Source organism: Thamnophis sirtalis, unplaced genomic scaffold (assembly GCF_051295495.1).
Source record: "Thamnophis sirtalis isolate CommonGarterSnake01/CBP01778 unplaced genomic scaffold, rThaSir2_p1.2 scaffold_1, whole genome shotgun sequence".
Lineage (NCBI taxonomy): Eukaryota > Metazoa > Chordata > Lepidosauria > Squamata > Natricidae > Thamnophis > Thamnophis sirtalis.
In genome coordinates this window covers 9,612,929-9,636,434 of record NW_028261381.1, presented here as the reverse complement: position 1 = coordinate 9,636,434, position 23,506 = coordinate 9,612,929, and the positions used below count along the sequence as shown (strand labels likewise).

At 39.9% G+C, this 23,506-nt stretch overlaps 1 protein-coding gene across 4 annotated transcripts in view; it reads left to right on the top strand.

Annotated features, from left to right (window-relative positions):
• CCDC150 (coiled-coil domain containing 150) overlaps positions 1-22,473 on the top strand; it is a 42,659-nt gene extending 20,186 nt beyond the window's left edge. For 3 of the 4 annotated variants that reach the window (XM_087707629.1, XM_087707622.1, XM_087707616.1), the window contains 14 exons: positions 1,000-1,065; positions 1,651-1,743; positions 5,878-5,985; positions 9,187-9,315; positions 13,091-13,260; positions 13,405-13,495; positions 14,160-14,329; positions 14,754-14,880; positions 16,717-16,911; positions 19,001-19,069; positions 19,158-19,298; positions 19,519-19,605; positions 20,517-20,630; positions 22,051-22,473. In XM_087707629.1, the coding sequence (XP_087563755.1) occupies positions 1,000-1,065; positions 1,651-1,743; positions 5,878-5,985; positions 9,187-9,315; positions 13,091-13,260; positions 13,405-13,495; positions 14,160-14,329; positions 14,754-14,880; positions 16,717-16,911; positions 19,001-19,069; positions 19,158-19,298; positions 19,519-19,605; positions 20,517-20,630; positions 22,051-22,155 (1,665 nt within the window). In that variant the 3' untranslated portion in view covers positions 22,156-22,473. The remainder of the gene's footprint in view (positions 1-999; positions 1,066-1,650; positions 1,744-5,877; positions 5,986-9,186; positions 9,316-13,090; positions 13,261-13,404; positions 13,496-14,159; positions 14,330-14,753; positions 14,881-16,716; positions 16,912-19,000; positions 19,070-19,157; positions 19,299-19,518; positions 19,606-20,516; positions 20,631-22,050) is intronic. The other variant, XM_087707637.1, reaches the window with a different exon arrangement.
• The last annotated feature ends 1,033 nt before the right edge of the window (positions 22,474-23,506 follow it).

Genomic DNA, 23,506 nt, shown 5'->3' with positions numbered 1-23,506 from the left:
CACAGCGCGATGTTTTCGTCACGCTGTGATGACGTCAAATGCGCGCTTTCGTCGAGCGCGATTTTGTCCTCCGCGGTTTTGTGGTGGAACCTAGTGAATCACTGTGATTAAGTGAATCATTCAGTTGATTAGTGAATCTGACTTCCTCCATTGATTTTGCAACTGTCAATGCCATAAATACAGTTGCCAGTTGCCAAGCATCTGAATTTTGATCATGTGACCATGGGGCTGCTGCAAAGTGTGAAAATTGGTCATAAGTCACTTTTTTCAGTGCTGTTGTAACTTTAAACGGTCACTAAGCAAATGATCGAGGACTATCTATGAGTGACCTTATATGCAAGATTTGAATTGACTCAAAATAATATTTCTGTGCCCAATTTTTTAAATAAAATTTGCCCCAGAAAATAGCATAGAAAACCAGTATATTCTGCAATAACCAATTTTGTTGTACACATGCTATACAATGGCAATAAAGGCTATACTATGGTATTTGAGGGGACGCGGTGGCTCAGTGGCTAAGATGCTGAGCTTGTCGATCAGAAAGGTCGGCAGTTCAGTGGTTCAAATCCCTAGCACTGTGTAACGGAGTAAGCTCCTGTTACTCGTCCCAGCTTCTGCCAACCTAGCAGTTCGAAAGCACGTAAAAAATGCAATAGAAAAATAGGGATCACCTTTGGTGGGAAGGAAACAGCATTCCGTGCGCCTTTGGCGTTTAGTCATGCCAGCCACATGACCACGGAGATGTCTTCAGACAGTGCTGGCTCTTCAGCTTTGAAACAGAGAAGAGCACCGCCCTCTAGAGTCAGAAACAACTAGCACATATGTGCGAGGGGAACCTTTACCATTACCTTTTATGGTATTTGATGAATTACTGCTAATCACTGCTGATTCAGATTTTTACAAAAGCAACCATTCCTAATGTATATGAAGAAAAAAAAATATATAATAGATTTTTCCTTGAAGTGTTTGGCAAAAAACTATTTTAATTCTTAATGACAGTCACAGCAAACAATACAAGAAACAAGAAAGACTGAAAAGTTGGAAGCCGAACTAACGGAAAAAAAGGTACAGCATTATATACAAGTGTTGAAAGTGTTGAGGTTCCCATTGGCCAACAGTTAAGTCTGTCAATTGATTTGCAATTCATTGGGTTGTAGATCCAGATTTGCTTGGAATAAACTTGGAAAAGCATAGGAGGCATCCCTAAACCTTTGCCTATTACTTTTAACCTCTGTTTAGTTCAAGATTTAGTTCAAACGCTTATTTGGTGAAATGATCCAGTAGGTTAAGGTTATTTTAAAATTCTTTGACAAGCAGTTCAAAACTGGGTCTTCTTTGTGTTACTAAGTTCCACAACCAGCAAATCATGATATAAAAAAAACCCCAGAATATATTTTCTAGATAAATGTGTGATAACCATAGCAAAGATATTCATTTTAAACTGATGTTTACAAATAGAAGACTAATTATTTGTCATTTTTAGTCATTTTAGATGTTAGCACCTGATGCTGTACATAACTAGCAATTTTCTGGCTCCCTCTGCTGCTAGAGAAATATCTAGATAGGTTTCATTTTCCAAATGGTTCAAACTATGAACAATTAACTATATTTTATGGCACCTGAAATGTGGTCTTTGTTTCTTTTTTTAAGTCGGAAATTAATTGTCTGCAAGAATCAGTGAAAGCACTAGAGAAAGAAAAAAGGGAATTTTTGGAGCAGGATGCTGCACTTAAGCACCAAAAGGTATGCAACTAAAATAGTACAACATGGCATAAAAGTAAAGTCATTTGATGATATCTCTTCTCCTCCAATAAAAAAAATAGCCTTCAACAAAAAGGAATGTTAAGGGGGTTGGAATCAATACTTTTTTGCAGTAGCATCGGAAGTAAAGGTTTATTTTAATCATATCTGCAGTTTTCACAGCATCTGGTTTAATTTTACTTAGTTTCTCATTTTACTTTTGCATTCAGGACTGGTCTTCTGTCTCAGGCAAAGAGAAGTTTAGTGATAACCTTTCCCCCGTTTCCTGTCAACTCTGCAGGTTCATTGTTGTTAGAGGACATTGCAGCCTGCTTGTTTTCCGCTTTATTGGGCATTATCCTGTGGTCAGCACTGAAATGAAATTCTGCAGTCAGGGTGTGACTTGAACGAAGGTGTTCTGGGCCATTATCCTCTCTTACTTCTGGTTCCCTTAATGAGTCTCCACGTAAATCCTTGAATTTCTTTTTATACTACAGGAAACCGATTCCCTTACTAACAAGGGAATGGGGCTGACTCAGTAACAGCGGTGACTTTTATGTGCAACCTATTCAGCTTTTCTTTTCAAAAAGCAACACAGTTGTCTATTTATGCAATAATACGAAGAGAATACAGAACCTTATTATCATCTCAGTTAAGATGGGTGGACTTCAACTCCCAGAATTCTCCAGCCGGTATCCCGACAAGAGAATTCTGGGACTCGAAGTACAAACATCTTAACATTGCTGTTTGTAGAATTTTAAAAGAATTCTAGAGACGAGGTTCGGAGTAGAAGAATAAAGTTCATTTTTATTATCCAAAAATCAGAGCTAATTTGAAAACGGTTTGCAAAGCGTTGGTGGGTCTCACCCTGACTTCACCTGAGGTGAAGTCAGGGTGAGACCCACCAATGAGGACCCAGATTGTTGGGGGCAATATGCTGACTCTCTGTAAACCGCTTAGAGAGGCCTGAAAGGCCTATGAAGCGGTATATAAGTCTACTGCTATATTCACCTGAGTCACAAAGGAGAGCCACACCAAATTCGAAAGTGAAACAGCAGTTATACCCTCCCTAACTCCTCCTACTCCTCGTCAGCTAGCCTGACGAGGGTGGTTACAGACCAATCAGAGACAATAATTACCCTATCTTTTACCTTATTTGGGAATACAATTTTTAACCAATTAGCCCTTGGCATCCTTCTGGCCAATCAAGCAATCACATTTTCCCGCTCAATTCATAGCCACTCCTCTTACAGTTCATTGTTCTCCTCTCAAGTATTTACATATTCCTTCTCTCCGCCATTACCACGTGGTATAGCTCCCCCTAGGGGACTATTTCAGTAAAATATAAACACTTTATATTATATTATTACTCCATTGCTGAGATTGAAAAATAATCTATACTATCTATACATAAGCCCCTCTGCAAATGACCAACCCTCAAAATGTAAAAAAAACAAACATGAAAAATGTGCCACCTAAGGATAAGTTGACATCTACATTTTTGTATTTTTTTTTATTTTTGCCATATCTGTGAGTCGCACATTTTTCATGTTTTTTTTAAACATTTTGAAGACTAATTTGTAAAAGCATTACTGCATATACAGTATTGTAGATAAGTGAAATACAATTTTTAAATATATTTTGGCATCTAAAACTCTTGCGAGTTTTAGGTTGAGGTATGGGAAGAAGATTATTTTTGAGCTTATGGGTAGTTTACACACCCTGAGATTCTTAGGGCAAACTATAAATACTTCAATGAATAAATTGAATCAATGTTTTGGAGAAAAGAAACATTTACTATAGATATCTCCAGGCCTAACTACCCAAACTGTAATTTCAATATCCTTGGTTTACAGAGAGCAGGCTCCTCTGTTTTCATCTTGCTAACCAGTGTTTTCTCTTTTATTATGCTTTGAGCTAATAATGAACATTTATGACTGCTTCATTTCTTTACAATTTGCTATGAATCACAGCTGAATGAAAGCAAAGAAAAAGAATGAGGAGAGAGAAATTTCTAAGCCACATGCTTTAGTTTAGGGAGCATAAGACAATGACTGGTCCATCAGCCACTAAAATAAGTTTGAAAAGTTAACAAAAGAAAAGATAACAAAAACGGGCATATGCTAAAAGGAAAATTCAGGTAGCTAAACTGTTGAAAGGAGGATCATTCTTGTGCTTCCTGTTCACCTCCTTTTACTTTCTCCTGATCATTAGATCTATACTGTTTTTCAGCATAATCCCTTTAGAGACACTTCTGCTGCTGCCCTCCTGAATAATCCTCTTTTTATTTCTGGAAATGAGTTGGAAGAATAAAATCTGATTTTTGAGAGTGCTTGAAACATCCTGTGTTTTCTATCATTGAATCCTGTTCTGCATGAAGACAACTCATAAACGTGTCCATAATTTTTCTTCAAGCTGAAGAATGATAGACTGTGCCTCTGGTGTCTTTTTAAAAAAAAATGTATTTTATCAAACTTCTTTAAAGGGAAAGAAGAGGCAAGCGAGTGAAAAGAGAAATAATAATTGCTTGTGATATCTTAGAATTTTTACTAGACTATTAGTAAATTTACTAGAACATGTTATGAAATGTTGTAAAAAGGAGAGAGTTGGCTTGAATGCTTAAAAATATTTTGGGGGCAGTTTGTTTTTAAACCCAGGAATGAGAAATCTGTATCTGATCCCCACTTTAAGGGTTATAGTTCATCCCATTGCTGCAGTGCTTAAGCCATTCTTCATATTAAGACAAGAGCAAGCACTTCCCCAATCTGATTCTCAGACTTTTAAAAAGTACACCTGTAGCATAGAAAGTGGCTTCTGTCTGTGGCACTTCTGGAGTACTTGAATATTATCTGAAATTTATCTTTCAGGTCCTTTCATTAATTTCCAACTGCTGTTTTTTATTTGAAACATATTATAAACAAAACAGCTTATAGGCCTGAACCAAGGTGGCGCAGTGGTTAAATGCAGCACTGCAGGCTACTGCTAGATCAGCAGTTCAGCAGTTCAAATCCCACCGGCTCAGGGTTGACTCAGCCTTCCATCCTTCCGAGGTGGGTAAAATGAGGACCCAGATTGTTGGGGGCAATATGCTGACTCTCTGTAAACCGCTTAGAGAGGGCTGAAAGCCCTATGAAGCGGTATATAAGTCTACTGCTATTGCTATTGCTATGAACACTAAACAAAGAATAGAAATTAAAAGATAGGTCTTTGCAGACACAAAGTCGATCATTCCTATGGCACAGAAATCTTTTTTTTAAAATGACTTGGTTGTGTTGTCTAGGAGTTGATGGATATTTTCGGATGACAGTGAAGAAGAGGAACAAGAAATAAATAAGAGTGAAGACAAACCTAGGAATAGTGACATTTTAGTCATTAAATTGATGTCACAATTGATACTCCAATTTTACTTAAAAATATCACCTTACAGGTAGTCAATACTGATTAGAACTGAAAACTCTTGTTAAGCAGAGTCGTCATAGGTTGAACAACTATGTGACTGCACCGCTTAGCAAAGGCAGTCCTAGTTATGTTTGTTAAGCTAGTCATTAAGTGAGGATCTCATGTGATGGTGGCTTTTGACTTCTTGCCAACTCCTCCATTGACTCTGCTTGTGGGAAGCTGGCAGGGAAAGTGACGAATCACAGTCACATGTCTGCGCGACACTATGGCAAATGGAAGTGAGGACCGGTGGCTGAAATGAAGCCTCGTGACTCTGGAGGTGCTATGATAACCAAAACTTCGAGGACTGGATGTGAGTGCCACTTGTTCAGCCCTGTCGTTAAGTCCAATCAGACTTTAAATGAGGACCGCCTGCAATTTTAATGGACTGTACTGAAATGAGTCTCTTTTAATACTGCAAGGACAGATAGAGAGGGTGCGCAGTAAAAAATAAGGCATGTGCCTAAGTGTGCAAAAGTATATGACATCATGAAGAAGAGATGTATTTAAATAACATGACAATTATATGCTGTTATATTTGAGACTATTTTGATTTCACCTGTCGGAATCTGACTTTTTATAATCTTACAACATAACCTTTTGTAATTTACCTGTAGATTCTGTGGGATTCTGTTCATAATAGTTTCTCCAGACATTTTAAAAATGCTTAAGCTGAAAGCCATCTTTCATTTTCTCTAGCTGAAAGTACAGCAACTGGAAGAAGAACTGCAGTCCCTCATATATGTGCAATCAGAGAATAATCAGCTTCGCACATTTTGTATCGCCCTGAAGGATAAATATGATCAGGTACTCCATAAATGTAATAAGACATTTGTAAACTAATAAATATCTTTTTTTTTCTATGAACATGAAACACTTTTGGAGCCAAGAAAGCGGAAGTAGCCTTTTGATTGCCACAAGGATAAATTTTTGGAAACAAGAAAAACTTGCGAGTGGTTTTGTTTTTTTATTTTATTTTATTTTTTTTGAGGAAAAATTGCTTGGAATTATATTTCTTTCTGGGTTTTTTTTTTTTTTGAGATTTTAAATGCTACATGATCAAATTGTAGATACAGCATACGTAGTTAAATAATCATTTTTATTAATATATATTTTTTCCTGTTGGAAAAATTTACAATACTAAATTAATACATATATTAAGAGTTTTGATTTACCAGAGATGTTTTTTGAATGGAGATAAGTCATAGTTTTAGAACATCAAAACACATTTTGGAGAAATAGATGGCGCAATCATATAGGAGTATGGAGACCCAGGTTCTAATGGGAAGGGAAGGTTTTCTGAGTTTATTTTAAACAAAATAATTAGCGTATTTTTCGGAATATAAGACGCACCAGAGTATAAGACGCACCAAGGTTTTGAAGAGGCAATTTTTAAAAAAAAGTAGGTAGGTAGATAGAGGAATAGAGAGGGAGAGAGAAATACAGTAGGGAGGGAGAGAGAGTAGGTAGGTAGGTAGAGGGGGAGGGGGAGAGAGAGAGAGAGAGAGGAAGGAGGGAGAGTAGGTAGGTAGGTAGGTAGGTAGGTAGAGGGAGAGAGGAAGAGAGAGAGAGAAATACAGTAGGTAGGTAGGGAGAGAGAGACAGAGTAGGTAGTAGGCAGAGGGATAGAGAGAGGGGGAGAGAGAGTAGGTAGGTAGGAGAGAGAGGGTAGGTAGGTAGGTAGATGTTTCCAGGTGTATTTATCCATGTGCTAGAGAAGGAAATCACTGACAATCTGCAGCACCTAAGACTTGTTTCTGCTGGCACAGCACTTGATCAATGTAATTCTCATCAATCACTCTAACTAAAGACCTCCCCAAAACGGCCCGTTTTTCACGAACTATAAGATGCACCCAGATTTTCAGCCTCTTTTTTATGAAAAAAGGTGCGTCTTATACTCTGGAAAATACGGTAACAAACACAAATTGATATCACAACTCAAAATAGGGTATGTCAAGTAATATCAGAGCATTTAACCTCCCAGGGCACACCATTGTAGATCTCAATGTTGCTATTTTGAAAAAGAAAAACAGAATAAGGAGTTAAATTTAATCCAACTTGTCAATCTGCACTATTTTTTCACTTAATTTTGTTCATGACAGAAAGTGGATTGTGAAATATTACACTGCTTAAATCACATTCTGACCAAAGAGGAGGAGTCTCATGACATCACAAATGGAACAGAGTGATGTCCCAGCATTTCTATGATATGGGAGAGAACATACAGCTTTACCTTTGAATAAGAAGGGCTGTTGAGTGTAGAACTTTTCAACAGCCATTGATGGGAAAAGGGAACAAAATCAGATTTAAAATGGCTCCCTTCAGACCTCATTAATGTAACAGCTTTTTAAAAACAATATGTAGTTGGGGATAAGAATCTGTATTTGAAAATGGACACCACTCTTTTCAAACTTGATCAGCCTTCTCCGGGATTTTTATTTCTCCTTAAGCCACAAAGTTTATAGCGAAAATGCCTCTTAAAAAAAGAAAGTCTTCCGAAAATTGCTGGCAGCAGAAGTCCAGTAACCATTATAGGTCATGCATGGCCTGTGACATAAAGTACAACCTGGAACTGAAGGAACAAACGTCTTCCCTATATTCTCCGACGCGTAGAGTTCGTTTCATGACTGATCTGCCTGGAAGGGAATCGGTCTCTGACTGTGGTGATAATCGCAGAGCCTCTTCTCGTGATTTATTCAAAGCTGCCATGGCTGTGGATGAAAAGCTGGAGCGTAGAAGAAAAATCAGGAGCCGCAAACGTTTAGAAACTGACAGAGATGTAGTTAGTGAGGGAACAGATCTCCAGAGGGTGAGTTTAAAACCGTGACATGCAGGAAGAGGATATCAGCAACCAATCATATATATATATAAGTATGGAGATTCAGGTTCTACTTTTTCCTTAGGCAGGGAAGCCAGATGGATATCATTGGGTCAGTCAATCTCTCTCATAGCTAGGAGGCCTAGCCTATACTAGACTTGTGCGTGTGTGTGCGCGCGCATGCGCATAACCATATCCATTCATATGTTCTTATTCACACCTGATTTTGAACAACAGCCTGGTTCATTTCAATCTCTGCCTCTTCCTCACTCCCCACACATACACAGAGTGTATGATTCAGAAATTGGATTTGAAATTTTTTATCGAAGGGACTAATGTAATAAAATAATCATAATATAGATAAAGATAGACGATTATATTATTCTGCTTGGAATTTGAGAAGTGAAACTGTTACATTAAGAGCCAAGAGTGTTAAGGAAACATATGTCATTCACCTGGGAATCTAGAGGGTAGTTTGACCGGTTAAAAGTTCATGCTTAACATAGGTGTTACATCCAACTCATCCTTAAGCTAGGGAGTTTGTAGCTTTAAAGAAATCTGGTTTTGTTTAAATTGAAATAGGAAGTTGGTTCCATTGCTAGTTTTTAATCCTTACTTTAAGCACGTTACTTTATTATTTAGCATTATGATTGTTTTATCCTACAGTTCGTTCTATAAGAGAAGATAATACCATTCCATGGGCAGTGGGTAGAAATAGTAGGACAGTTTATTATTATTACCACACACTGGTAATTGATAACCTGTCAACCTGCTTTTAATTGAAATATACAGTATTTTGTGTCAGCAATTAGTCTACCTCTCCTTTTGTGCTTTGGCGTCTTTTATGATTAAAAAAAATATGTTGAGTACTCTCTTTTGCGCTGGGCTTCCTTTTATGGCAACTTTAGGTGGGGGAATTCATTTCCTAATAATAACCATAAGATTAAATTGTCTTGAAAAATGATTGTCTCTAGGTTGCTAATTGTTGTTTTTCAAGTGATGCTTGTACGTATTCTGTAGCTCATGGATATATGTGGAATGGTAACCCGTTCTGAATATTCCAGTCTCTCTTTACTGTTTAGTTACTGATTTATTTGCACAAAATTGAGGGTAACATTTTCCCCACTAGAGATTAGTTCCTGGCATTTAGAAAAATAACATTTCTGTCTCTTTTTTCCCCCCCATAAAAGACACAGTCCCTCCTTGTCTGCAGAGACGAGGCTCTTTCTCTCTCAGTCAAATCCCACGAAGAAGCGTTAAGAGAGAACCAGAAGCTCAAAGGGCAAATAGATGCCATTGAAGAAAGAGAGAAGCGCAAGGTAACACCAGATAGGAAAAGACTCTTATCAGCTTTGTCTACCCTTCCCACCTAAGTAATTTCACCAAAACACCTTAATGTTTCTATTCATCATCTCCATAAGGACTTTGGTTAATTATGTGACCTATCAGATATTCTTTCAGCTGTTTCTAATTCTCTGGTCACTGTATGCAGTATTAGGTGGTGGGAGAAGTGAGGCACAACCTTTTGCTGCTCTGTTTTTCGGTTCCACCAGAAAACCGCGGAGGACAAAATCACGCTCGACGAAAGCGCGCATTTGACGTCATCACAGCGCGACGAAAACATCGCGCTGTGATCGAAAAATGTAAAAATAAAGCGAAAACCTTACCCTAACCCCCCCAAACCTAACCCTTAACCTAACCCTAAATCTAACCCTAAACCTAACCCTTAACCTAACGCTAACCCTTAACCTAACGCTAAACATAACCCTAACGCTCTAAACCTAACCCTAACCCTTAACCTAACCCTAACCCTAACCCTAACCCTTACCTTTATGTGAATTGGCTTGGTTTAATTTAATTTTTATTTCAATTTTTAATTTTTTTCGTCGCGCTGTGATGACATCAAATGCGCGCTTTCGTCGATCGCGATTTTGTCCTCCGCGGTTTTGACGGGTCACGTGTTTTTCACTCCAGCACCAGAAGGATAGGCAGTTGTTTGATAGTTGGGAGAGAAAACAGCCAGCAAGGTGATTTTTCAAAATGCTTTTTTGAATTATAACTTCCTCATAGGATGGAATAGATGGAATGATGGCATCTGATCAGAAAAGTTTTTCCTACTTCACAGCAGATTTTTCAACTGATTAAACTTCCTGAGATACTACCTTAATTTACCTGAATAGTTAGCAGTAGTTATTTTCCATGCACCACTGGTCTCTCTTAAATAATCAAGGAAAAAAAATCCTAAGTGGAATTTATTTATTTATTTATATTTATTCATTCATTCAATTTCTATAGAATATATAATTATACTTTTGCTACCTGTGCTGCCCCAACAGTATATAGCTAATGTAGGAATTAAGAACTGTCTCCTTTAAGAAACTACCTCATGGGAAATGCAGCCACCTTATGGGAAATATACGCAGGGATGCCTTGTGGGAAATGTAGTTCCATGACGTGACCACATCTGTGTTCCCTGATTGGACCCCCCTCTCTCCCGGAGAATTGATTTATGACCGGACGCTCTGTGAAGAGGTTTCTGTGTTAATTGAGAACAATGGGATAAACGCATGTTTCCTCACCCCCGCTTCATCAGAGGAATGGAAAAGCATAGTTTTTTCACATCGCGCAATGGACAGTTCAAGGTCAGATGTATTTTAATATTGAACTCTTATGTTTGCTACAAAGAATTCCTGTTAATAAATTGATCTGAAAGACACCAATCCTAAAGCGTGAAGCTTAAAGCTGACTGGCGCCTGGCATGGTTGCACGCCGGGTCCAGAACAGTGAAAAAACTGTGAATGAAAACCATCTCCTCTAGCAAAAGGGCTCTGTGTGGCTAAGATCCCCTGCAGGAAAGGGACAGAGTGATGTTAATTTCCTCTAGAACCAAGAGTGATGCTCCGTTCAGGGAGGCAATTAACATTCTGGAGGCAAAATGCTTTGTTGTGATTAAGAAGATGTGTTAAAGGAGGTTACTTGAAAAAAGGCAGATTCTGTAGAATTAAATAACAGCGTGTGTTAAAAATCTTTGCCTGCAGCAAAGCTGCCTTCACGGAACCACGTTGTCTGCGATAAATTGAGCTTCAGGGAAACATCTTGACGTCAGTGAGACGAGAGACTTTAGTTTGCATGACAAAGCAAGATCAATTTACCCTGAAAAGCCTATATGTCTTACTGAGGGTTTCCTACAGAATGAAGAACTGCGTGTTTGTTTGAAAACTCAAGTTTCGCTCTCTGTAATTCAGCTTCATCGCATTTGGAAAGGTTCCATATACACTGTATTTGAATGAGTGAGAGGTCAGCCAGACCAAATTCCCTTGAAATTTTATTGCATGTTGTCAAGGCAACGAAAGCCATAAAGGAGCCCATCACCTCCCAAGACAATTCAATTTGTGTGTGCAAGCAGTGACCTCCAGTGGGCCGTCTGCAAATTGCAGTCCAGCCAAAAATACAGTTTATCTTTGAGTACAAGCCGTAAGCAAGTGCAACTTCTGCTGAAGAGATTGAAGTATGTTTTTGTTATTTCGCTACCCTTTGTTTATGAGTTATTGAAAGAAGGTCAAGCCCTTTCAGAAGATTCACGTCCAGCCAGGTCACTAGACGGATTCCGAGTTTGGGTGAAAATCCCTTAGGAATACCAAAGCTGGAGAGGAGCTGGGTGAGCCTCAGAAGGGATAACGCCATTGGCAATAACTCCAAACAGTAGTATCGCAGCGCACCCTAGTGGTTAATAAGTGAATTGCATCTGCGTCTGCAAAGTATCGCAACACATTCTAACGGCTGACACGGGAATAGCCTTGAGTTTGCAAGCACAACAACGCACACACACCCCCAAGTGAATTGAACTCAAAGAATTTAAATAAATTCTCTGAATTAATCCTGGTCATAGAATTATTGAATCTTTCCAGTCATGGCGGAAGAATCAGACTCGCCAAACCCCATGCTTGAACCCAATACAGATTCAGTATTAGTCTACCAAAGCTCAGATTTAGATGTCCAGCTAGCAGAAAGGTTAGAGGCAACTCAGATATCCTATGACCTAAGGCAGTACAGAAAGCCTACACAGATTACGCAGTCAACCTCTTGGAGGAACAGGACAGCCTCTATCAAAAGGTACAAGAGTTGTTGGGAGAGGTTGCAACGCTTCTATGATGAACTCAAAGACGATCTACCACCTGAATGTCTCCAAACCTTAGGTGAGGACATGGACATATGCTACGCACCAGGGGCAATATATGGAGAACGCCTCTGCAACATCCAGAGTGAACTAAAGGATGATGAAGAAATCCAGGATAAAATGCTGTTCATTCAGAAGTTAAAAGAGGAACATGTAGAGCAGTTTCAACACGGCAAAGATCTTATCCAAACCAGCCTGAGGAGGGAGACCGCCCTGGGCAAGAAGGCTGAGTCAGATGTGCCTCATCTCAGCAGTCACACAAAGCCTCCTCTCACGTTTCTAAGAAAGTGTCCTCATCTAGTCACGCCGGGTCCAGAACACTACCATTTTTTTGTTTCTTTTAAAAATCACTGCATCTAATAGTTATATAGTGTGCTGCTTACATTTTTTGCACTATACAAATACCCATGCACACATTTCAGTCACAGTGCAATAGCCCAAATGCCCCAACAATAATCCTGCCTGGTTCCCTAGGCTCAACCACTAGCCAAATTCATCCCCCATGGCACATCAGGGGAAAAAATAATAAATATATGAAAACTTCAACCTCAAAAAAAATTCAGGAAAGAAATGAGGCCAGAATCGTAGGAGAGAAATGTCATAGAAACGGCAATTATAAGTATGCACTACACCCGTGATGGCAAACCTTCGGCACGTGTGCCACAGGTGGCATGCGGAGCCATTTGTCAGGGCACGCAAGGCGTTCCCTGTCAGCTGACCAGCGTGCATGCGCGCACTGGCCAGCTGACTTTGACCTTTTGAGGCAGCTACAGTTTTCCAGGTTTTCAAAAAATGATATTCTTCAATTAGAACCATTTGCTTGTAAAAACGGGTACTCTGCTCCTGGTCTATGCCCGGGACATGCAAAATAATTGTTAGATCAACTGCTCATTGCCTGCCATGTTGTTGTTCTACAGCTGGCAAATCTACAACACAAGCTGGAAGAATCAAAGGAAGACAACATCAAAATGACCACAATTCTACAAAATGTGTTGGCTTCTCATAACAAGATGCAGGCAGCTCTGGAAAAGGTACAGATTGAATTGGAGCACAAAGATTCGGATATTGCTGGCTTGAAGAAAGAGAGGTAAATGAGCTTTCCGTCCTTCCCCTTTGTATATTGTCTTTCCCTTTGTATATTTGAGATTTTGGCGGCGGGGGACGGGGCGGGACGACAAGCACATTCTCTCAGTATACCTATTCTTTGGGCTACTTCTATTCTCATATGTAGGGCTCAGAACGAGCAAAGAATTCAGGCGCTGGAAGAAGAGCTGGAAGAATATCAGAACAAGCTAGCTTTGGACTCCCAGCGCAATGCGAAGGTAAAAAGCAAAGCAACTTCCATTGACTAAAACAGACAGTCCATTCAATCTGGGAATTGGGGCATTGTTGGTAACAGAAATGACATTCTCTGTTGATGAAGTATTGATATAATTTGGTTGAAATGCAAGGCTCTTTTAGCCGTGCTTACTCTTTGTGTAGCCATTTACAATGTGAGGTTGATAGCAGGGTAAGTGGTTGACACTAATTGTAATAAAGACATTCCTAGCCCTCTTTTGGTTTTTTTTTTTTTTGGGGGGGGGGGTAGGGGAGTTGCAGAATTATATAAATCCTTTATTATTTTTACAAATAACTCAAGGTAGCGAACATATCCAGCACACCTTCCTCCTCCTATTTTCCCTACAACAAGAACCCTGTGAGGTGAGTTGGGCTGAGAGTGAGTGACTGGCCCAAAGTCACCCAGCTGGCTTTCATGGCTAAGGTGGGACTTGAAAACTCATAGTCTCCTACTTTCTAGCCTGGCATTTTGCAAACTGAGCAAATGCAGTTATGGCCACATGAAGCATCTTAAATATATGAAATATAGTTGGTGCAGGAAGCCTGGCAAATGCCAAGTGAAGCATCTTTGGGCACATTGGCTTTCTAGTAATTGGCTTCATTACACACAATTTTTGTCACCATATGCTTTCTTCCGTACTATGAAAGATGAACTCACTTCGTAAATCCCTGGAAACCTCCAAACTGGACAAGAAGAAACTGATCCAAAATTTAGAGCAAACTCTGCAGACCAATTGTGCCTTGGAAAGCAAACTCTCTCTTGTTCAAGATGAGCTGGAAAGCAAAGAAGCCGAATGCAAGCAATTAATGCAATGCAGGTCAGGTTTTGTTTACTTATATATGCATTTCCTGCTGCCTTACAGAACCTCTAGGTCAGGGGTGTCAAACTGAATTTCTTCGAGGGCCAGATCAGCATTGTAATCCTCTGCGGGCTGGCTGGTGGGGAGACAGGACGGACGCCTCCTACAGAGCCACATTTTCGGCCAGGACAAACGCCTGCAACATTTTGCCAGCCAAAGGGGGGCGCAGGGAGCCGCGTGAGGCCCTCGCACCCTGTTTTGGCTGGCAAAGTGCTGCAGGAGGCCATCCTTTGCCTTTGAGGGATTGACCAAAAAAAATGAAAAGAAGAGAAAATCTCATGTACATTTTGGAATAAGCTCTTTTGTCTGTTTGAGAACTGTATTTTCAAAACAGAAGAGATGGGACTGATGTCCTGTAAGAATTCCTTTTCCCTCCTCAAAGGGACCAGCTCATTGAAGAAACCAAGCGGGAGACAAAGTTCTATGCGGATCGCCTGGAGACCCTGAAGAAACAGTTCCAGACTGAACGAGAAGTAGCGAAGAAATCAGCCCAAAAAGAATCAGCCGAGGTGAGGAAAGGAAAAGGCTCTGAAGTGAGTTCTTGATAGAATCTACTCCAATAAGAAATAGAATAATGGTCCTATGTCTTCATTGCATGCTAGTTGCAATAGATAGTCCTTGAGTTAAGGCAAAAATTGAGACCAGGATTACCATCACTGAGTAATACAGTCATAAAGTACAATGCCATATGACCTCATCACTTAGCACTGACTAAGCGCAGGAAACCCCTGTTATTACAGTTGGACAGGTCATTAAGTGGAAAGCAGAGGGAATCCCAGGTAGGGAGCATGGGCATATCATGGGAGTGGGGAGGCCTGGCACAGTCTACGGGTCAGTGGTGGGTTTCAAAAATTGTTTGAACCTACTCTGTGGGTGTGTCCTCCTTTGTGGGAGTGGCTTGCCACCCATGTGACCGGATGGGAGTGGCTTGCCGCCCATGTGACCGGATATGAAGGTGCCGACGACACTTGTCAGAACCACCTTAAATTACCTCACACACCGCACTGGCATGCATAAGAATATGATGTCAACTTGTTTTTTAAAAGGCATCTTTGGTTTGCGTTAAAACAACTTCAACACACACAATGTTCCGATTGCACCACAAACGCAGTAGTCATCCTTACCTTTCACAGAGGCACTGAGTTTTATAAATAGGAGCATGATAGTGTAAAATAATCATATCCAAGGACCAGTGGTGGGTTTCAAACATTTTTGGAACCTCTTCTGTAGGTGTGGCCTGCTTTCCGGGTCCACTGGTGGAACCTCTTCTAACCGGTTCGGTAGATTTGACGAACCGGTTCTACCGAATAGGTGCAAACTGGTAGGAACCCACCTCTGGAATTGGAATTGGAATTGAATTGGAATTGATTTTATTTGTAGGCCGCCCTTTTCCCTGAGGGGACTCAGGGCGGCTCACAGAAACCAGGGAGAGGGGAATACAATACAATACAATGCTACGACAACAACACATAATAAAATAATACGCAACATGCATACAACATTCGGGCGGGGTAGTGGTCCTTATCCCCAGGCCTGACAGGCGAGCCAGTTCTTCAAGGCTGTGCGGAAGGCCTGGACGGTGGAGAGGGTACGAATCTCTACGGGGAGCTCGTTCCAAAGGGTCGGGAACGTCTGCTACGGGTGAACTGGGTGGGGGATGCTTGGTGTTGTAGAAACAGGCCACAGGGTAGGTGCAATTGCAGGAGGTAAGGTGGCTGCAGTGCAGGCAAGTGAAGAAAGGCCATGTGGGGGGGGGGGGAGGAGACGTACCTTAGTGACTTATGACCTTCCCTGCCAACTTCCCCAGTGACACTCTGCAGCAGCCAGTAGGGAAGGTTGTAAATGGCAATCATGTGATTTTCAGATGCTTGGCCACCTGGGTTCTGAACTTGGCAACCTGAACTTTGGGAATGGTCATAAGTTCCTTCAATGCTGTCGTAATTCTGAACAGTTGCTGAACAAATGATCCTAACTCAAGTGCTACCTCTAACATGCTTCCTTTGGGATTCATATCAGTGGTATTAAATAACTTAAGAAGATGCAGTTAAGCCTGGTTTATGTCACCCAGTCTATAATAAGGAGAGACCACAGACTGCTTCAAAATCTTCTACATGCCAGTTATGAGTGATAGATCCACTATCTCTAACAGAAAGAGTCTAAGATTTGAGCAGAGATTCCTAATACTTTAGAAAAGCTTTATATCACTAAACAGAAGCCGGACAAAAATTATTCTCCAAGTAGGAAACTTTTAGAGTGAAGGGACAAAGTAAGAATTCAGACATGGCCTTTATCTTCTGCAATTTTTTGCAGATGAATATGAATTGCCTCTGTCTCTACCCGAATAGGTTAAAAAAGCCCTTGAAGAGGCCTGCTCTAAGTCTAGCGAAATACTACGCTGCAACAAAGAACTGCGGGCAAAAGTGATAGACCTGGAAGCCGCATTGGCAAATCAGAAGGAGAAGGTAAAAAAGCAGAAAGTACTCATCACCCAGTACTTCAACTCCAAGACCAACAATACACACAATGCAGAAAAAATCAAGGTAAATTGATGGATTTGGTTTCCTTTCCTTTCCTTTGATCTGGGTACTTGAGAGACCGCCTCCTGCCAATTACCTCCTCACGACCGATTAGATCACACAGATTAGGCCTCCTCCGAGTTCCATCTGCCAGCCAGTGCCGACTGGCAACTACGCGGAGGAGAGCCTTTTCAGTAGTAGCTCCGACCCTATGGAACGATCTCCCCATGGAGATTCGTACCCTCACCACCCTCCAGACCTTCCGCACAGCCCTTAAGATCTGGCTATCCCGCCAGGCCTGGGGTTAAAGATTAGGATCCGTCCCCACCCGAATGATGAATGAATGTTGCTTCTATTTTTTAATTATGTACTGTCTGTATATGTCATTACGTGTATCCCCTCCCTATAGGTTGTAAGCCGCCCTGAGTCCCCTCAGGGAAAAGGGCGGCCTATAAATAAAAGCAATCTAAAATCTAAATCTTTGCCTTCTTTGAAAATAGTTTTTTTTTGTATGGCCTGTATCTATTTTTGCTGCAGCTGTTATCAGCGGGACATCATAGGTAAAGTTAAAATGGAAGTTTTAGAGCAGGCCATGCCCATCCCATCTCCGCAAAAGAAAAGTCACAAAACATTACGTGATAGCAACGTGACGCCGCAAATTCAACACCTGTGTTTTTAGAGAACACAATAGAATGTGGTCTGGATGCAAAATCTCTCTCCTTGTCAAATGCCTGGCTCTTTAGTGGTGCTGAGACAAAACTAAGTTTTTTTTAAAAAAAATCGAAGTGTGCATTTTCTCTGCAAAGAGGATTTAGATTAATAAAGCCAATCATAGTTTCCTGCAGAATGTGGGAAACCTAGCAGTACTGTGATAGCCAGAAAACGATAACTGAATAGGTGTGGCCTGTTTATCATGAGCAAAACTCATTTCATTAGAGTTAGGGTGAATGAGGCAAGAAATTCATATACCGCTTAGTTTTAATAGCTAAATTTTAATTGCAGCTTTCTATTGTTGTTGGTACTGCAACTGATTCAGGCAAAGTGAAGAGCAAAGCCTGTATTTGATGTTTCTACTTTCTCTGGGCAAGCCTGATCAGAATCACAACAATATTTGCAGCCTCTCTCTAATTTCCTGAAAAGGAGGAGCCTTCCCAATAGTCTGAGCCTAGTTTATGAACTGGTTTAAAGTCGCATAACTTACAAAACCTGTATTTTTGAGATTCCTATCATGGATTTCTTTTCAGAATTTCTGCTTGTTTTAAATACTTTAGGTGAAGTGGTAAATAGAAGCAAGTGGCAATGAGGAAATGTGCTTGGGGCCTCCAGCGGTATCACGAAAATTCTGGGCCTTTAGTATCTAGCATCTCATATTGGAAGGAGGGCTAGTGGGAAAAGTTCCAAGCTATGCTGCTAGTGGTTCCACCACAAATGCGCGCACAACAAAAGCGCGCCTGACTAAACCGCGGTGTCTAAAGCGCGGTGACAAAACCGCACGACGAATGAGCGACTAATTAGCCCTAAAGCGCGCCGACAAAAGCACGCCGACAGAAGCGCGCTGTAACGTAACCCTCAACCTAACCCTCAACCTGACCCTCAACCTAACTGTAAATCTTACCTTAAATGAAATCGCGCTTCTGTCGGCGCGCTGTTGTCGGCGCGCTTTTGAAATCGCGGTTTTAGCGCCCGGTGTTGTCGGCGCGCTTATGACGTTTGCGCTTTTGACGGGTCACGGCTGCTAGTAAGGCCTCTTATACTACAGAAAAGGTCTTGACATTCCTAGTTATGGTGGGGCCAATGCAAAGTAATGTGATTTTCTTCCTCCATATCTATCTGCTACTTTTTAAATGTATTTATTTCTGAGGACATTCTAGAAGACAGCCCTGGAGCAGTCTTTTATTTTTGGAATTTTTACTACTGGGTTCTTGACTGTGGAGCAGCCATTGTAAAATTGAAATAACTGCCTGCTTGCTTTATGCAGCAGCCTGAAAACAGGATGAGTACTTTGGAGTTTTGGTGTCTGCAGGAGAGAGGAGAGACTATCGTTTAGTATAGGTGTACTCTGACACAGTAGATTCCTGGATGCTTTCCTCTCATTGTGGTGAAATACTTTCAGGAGATTGAAATGGAATTGAGGCAAATGGAAGAACTGAAGGACTTATACCAGAAGAAAAACTACGAGCAGGTAGCACCAACTTTCTACAGCAAGTTAAGAATTGACTAAACTAAAATGCTTGATTTGATCACAGAATCTGATCCTTCTTTTTTTCTAGTCCCATAGTATTAAACAATTTGCCACCGAACTAACAAGCCTACAAAGTGAGATGCAGCAACTGGCCAAAAATCAGCAAGGGATGGAAAATCAGCTTGAGGATGAAAGGAAAAAGCGGAAACAACTTGAAGAAGAGTGCCGAGTAAGCCTCTTTTGAGCTCATAGTTTATTTCAACTATCTTAATATTTTTAGTGACAGCTAGTGACATGTCTAATGCTCCTATTTTCCTGTCCTTTTGGACAGGACAGGATGGAAAGCAAAATCTGTTAGCGTTAATCTTAAATCATGTTGAAATTACTGTAGAAGAATAAATAATTTTATTAGTTTGCCTGGAGTTTTGTTTTGTTTTTTGCTCCTTTAGACTTTGGAAGACACCATTAAGGAGCTCAAGAAATGCAAGGCAGTTACTGAAGAGAAACTAAAAGAAGCCAGCATTGAGTCTCAACAGGTAGATGCAGAGACAAAAAGGGGGGGAAACCCTGGGGCAGAGTTGCCATTTAGCTTGAAATTAATATGCTTGGAAAGGAATTAAGTTTTACAGATCAGAATAAAACTGGCTTGGCATTTCTGAACTTCTCATTAACTTCTCACACTGTCAAACTATTTACTAAGTCTGCATTACTATTACTATTAATCTTCTCATCGTTCCTATCACCCATCTCCTCCCACTTCTGACTGTATGCAGAGGTGCGTTGCCAATTTTTTTACTATCGGTTAGAGCGCTCTCCTACGCATTTTTGCGCCGCTTCTGCACATGTGCAGAAGCGTCTGGGCGGAGCCTCTTGCTGCCACTACCGATTTGGTGATCCGGGCCAAACCGGGAGCAACCCACCTCTGACTGTAACAATGTTGCTTGTATCCTTACAATTTATATTGTTTCCTAGTATGAGTTGATTGCTTGTTTGTATCCTACGACTATCATTAAGTGTTGTACTTTATGATTCGTGATGAATGTATCTTTTATTTTATGTACACTGAGAGCATATGCACCAAAGACAAATTCCTTGTTTGTCCAATCACACTTGGCCAATAAAGAATTCTATTCTTCTATTTTATTCTCATTACTGAAGTAAGAGCTAATTTTATGATTTGATTTAAATTTAGGAACTTATCAGTATTCCAATACTTTGTCTACTTTTATTATTTGTATTTTGTCTTTTTATGTTCCCCTTTTCCCCCCTTGAATTGTTCGCTGCCCTGAGTCCTCCCGGAGAAGGGCGGCATACAAATAATAAAATACAATACAATACAATTTATCATATATTATCAATTACTGATGTGAAGGCCTAGGAAAATGCCACTCCTTTTTTTATAATCAATACGCAGTATTTCATTTCTGATATCCTTTCTCTGCTTTAGATCTCTGCTAACCTAGAAGAAGCTCATCACTGGTTCAAATCCAAGTTTGATATTCTGCAGCGGGATCTAGTCAGAAACCGAAAACTAAAGCTGGATGAAGACAGTGAAGAAGAGGTCAGTATTGGAACAATGTCCACTTGTTGTGGGTCTCATGTCATAGTATATACCATGCCATTTAAGCAGCAGCTGACTTCACACATCAAGCTAAGCCATAGTATGGCTTGTTTGCTCTTAACTTCATGTTCTGTGAATTCAGCCATTTTAATGTGAAACTGATTCATGTGTAGGTATATTGTAGGAACTCATTAAGTACCATTTTTTCAGTCAACCACGAGGGAACAAACATTGGCACAGTATACAATCGGGTCTAGGATTGTTCCCAGAGGTGAACAGTAGACACCAGTATTAGTAGCTGTTAAAATTCAATTGCAAAGAAGACTGGAAAATATACCTTTACTAAAGAGATACACAGAATTTGACTAAAGGGAAGGTTAGAAAACACTGAAGTGTTCACCAAAGATAGAAATGAAAAAAGCAAGCTGAGTTGCATTTAACATGGGTCAAGTTCATTTCTTGGACTACCCTCCTCTTATCTGAGACTACTTCAAAAATCTAGAATTGAGGTTAGGGTCAACTTTTTACGGCTTGAGGAAAATGAGACATGATTTGCTGGGCTAGAGGAAAAAGTAGGCAAAATTGTGCTTTTATATCCGCCATGGTTCATTTGTTCATATTCGTTGGTTCTAATCAATTGCTTTCCCAGCTTAAAAAAAAATCTTAAGGTCAGTGACGTGCGGTGAGGTTTATGGCTGGTGAGGCAGCAATTTTTTTAGACTTGTGGACTTCAATTCCCAGAATTCCACAGCCAGGCATGCTCAGTTCCAATTTAAAGTGACAGCATTTGTTTTTCTCCTTTGCTAAATAAGTTTCCTTCTTTTTCTTTTTCTTCTCCCTTCCCCTCCTTTCTCCCTCTCTGCCTCCTCATCTATGTCAGGAATTTTTCGGCTTTTAACCCTTGCTTAACTCTGCTCGAGTGATCATAAAACGCCAGACTAGATGAGGCACATCGTTCTCTTGCCTCCTGTAGAGGGCACTTTTTAGAGGCTTTTTTAAACAGTTAAGCACTAAGCAGAGTCATCCATGGTGACTCTGGCAGCAACTAGCTCAGCCTGACCTCAGCTCTTGCCTTCTTCCCTTTTACATTTTTTTTTCTTTTCATGATGACAGTGTTGAGGCTCTGCTCCCCCTGACTGCACATCCCTGCTTAAGGTATAATTTAAATTTCACCTACTGCTGTTTTAAAGAAAAAAAAATATTCTGAAAATTAAGATTGATAACTCTGTTTCTTACTTTCTCCCAAGAATGTTCACTGCGGAGATCTACTAACCAGATTTTTGGATCCCAAATGCTTGTAAATGTTAGTTTTAGCAGATACATATTTCATCTTGGTCAGATTAGAATCAAAGTACGAGGTCCTCAATAGATTTGACATTTTCTGATCATTCTCATCTTTGAACAAATATTCTATCAACAGAATAAGCCAGTGAAGATCCCTAGCCAGGTCTGTCTGAAGCGGTGGGAGACCAAAAATCACCTGAAGCTCATCTCCAGGAAATATTTAGCAGAACAAAATAATTGATGACCTGCTTTCCCAGGAGGTTCCAGGATGTAAAAGATGACCCTGCACCTGTGAACATCATGTCTCAGATCTAGGGCCCCAGGAACAGTGGTGTACCTGGAAGGAGCCAAATGGTAGATCATTTCAGTGTGATCCTCCACATACTGATGTTAACAGAGGAGATCTTGAACTAGGAATGCTCTACACTAATGAAGAAAAGTCCTCTAAACTTTAGGCACTAGGTTTCAACTACCAAGTCTTTAAAATGCCTCTGTGGAACTTTTCAGACCGGAAAACTTCAAGTTTTATTCAAAATAAATTATGTGCCTCAATCTTAAACTCTTCCTGAGAAAATAACTTCTATTTTTAAAGTTACACATAGGATTCAAATCTACACAGTGGATAAGTGTATAGAATCAACCTTCTTATATTATATACACACACTATACACCGTGATATGATTTGTTTATCTTGTATATTAACAGTTGTGCTTTATTTGCAATTCAAGAAAGGAAAAATACTGGTATTTGGATGTCTTTCTTTTTAAGTGGCAGGTCTGAAGCCTTGACCAGGCTAAATTTTATAGAGTAAGGCTGGCATCCAAATACATTTTTTTTTACAAAGGATGGTCTTAATGTATTGAGATGGTCTCTCAATACAAGGTATAGTTTGAGTAAATGTATCTATCAATCACCTCCCGAGATAAACTGCCATGTATGACAGAAATACTTTCATAACTATTAAAATTATAGCAACAAAATTCATAATTCGGTCAAATATTTTTCACACAAAAATATTTTACTATCTGCTCTTACCTGCTTATCCTAATCCTCACCCATCATTATTTGGGAATTGAACTATTCTGTATGAGTTGAGAAAAAACAATATAAAAGCCAGAAAATTAGTAGCCTTTTATAACATTGGTGATTTTCATATCTAGGTATATGAAGTACAAAATCAGAATTTCATTAAAAAAAGTCTTAAACAGCTATGTCATTTGACAATTCACCGAACTATAAAATATTTGTTCAGACTTCCAAATAATAGTCTTACGTGGAATTGGTTCACAAATATCAAAACAACTGGTCTTTCCAAATATTTAAATCCTTACCTCAGTGTCCTCCAGACTTCAACTCCCAGAATTTTCATTGAACTGGTAACTTGGTATTCAGAAGTAGAGTTGACAAGGGAATCCAGATTGAGGAAGATTACCATAAATCATGGATAACAATTATATATTTCTGAACTTTCTGTTCTAGATAACGACTGTATAGTATATAAGCTTGCTATATAACTTGTAGGGGTGTGGGATTTGTTTTTAAGAATAAAACATCCACTTTTTTTATAACAGTTGCAGTTTGTATTTTGTTCT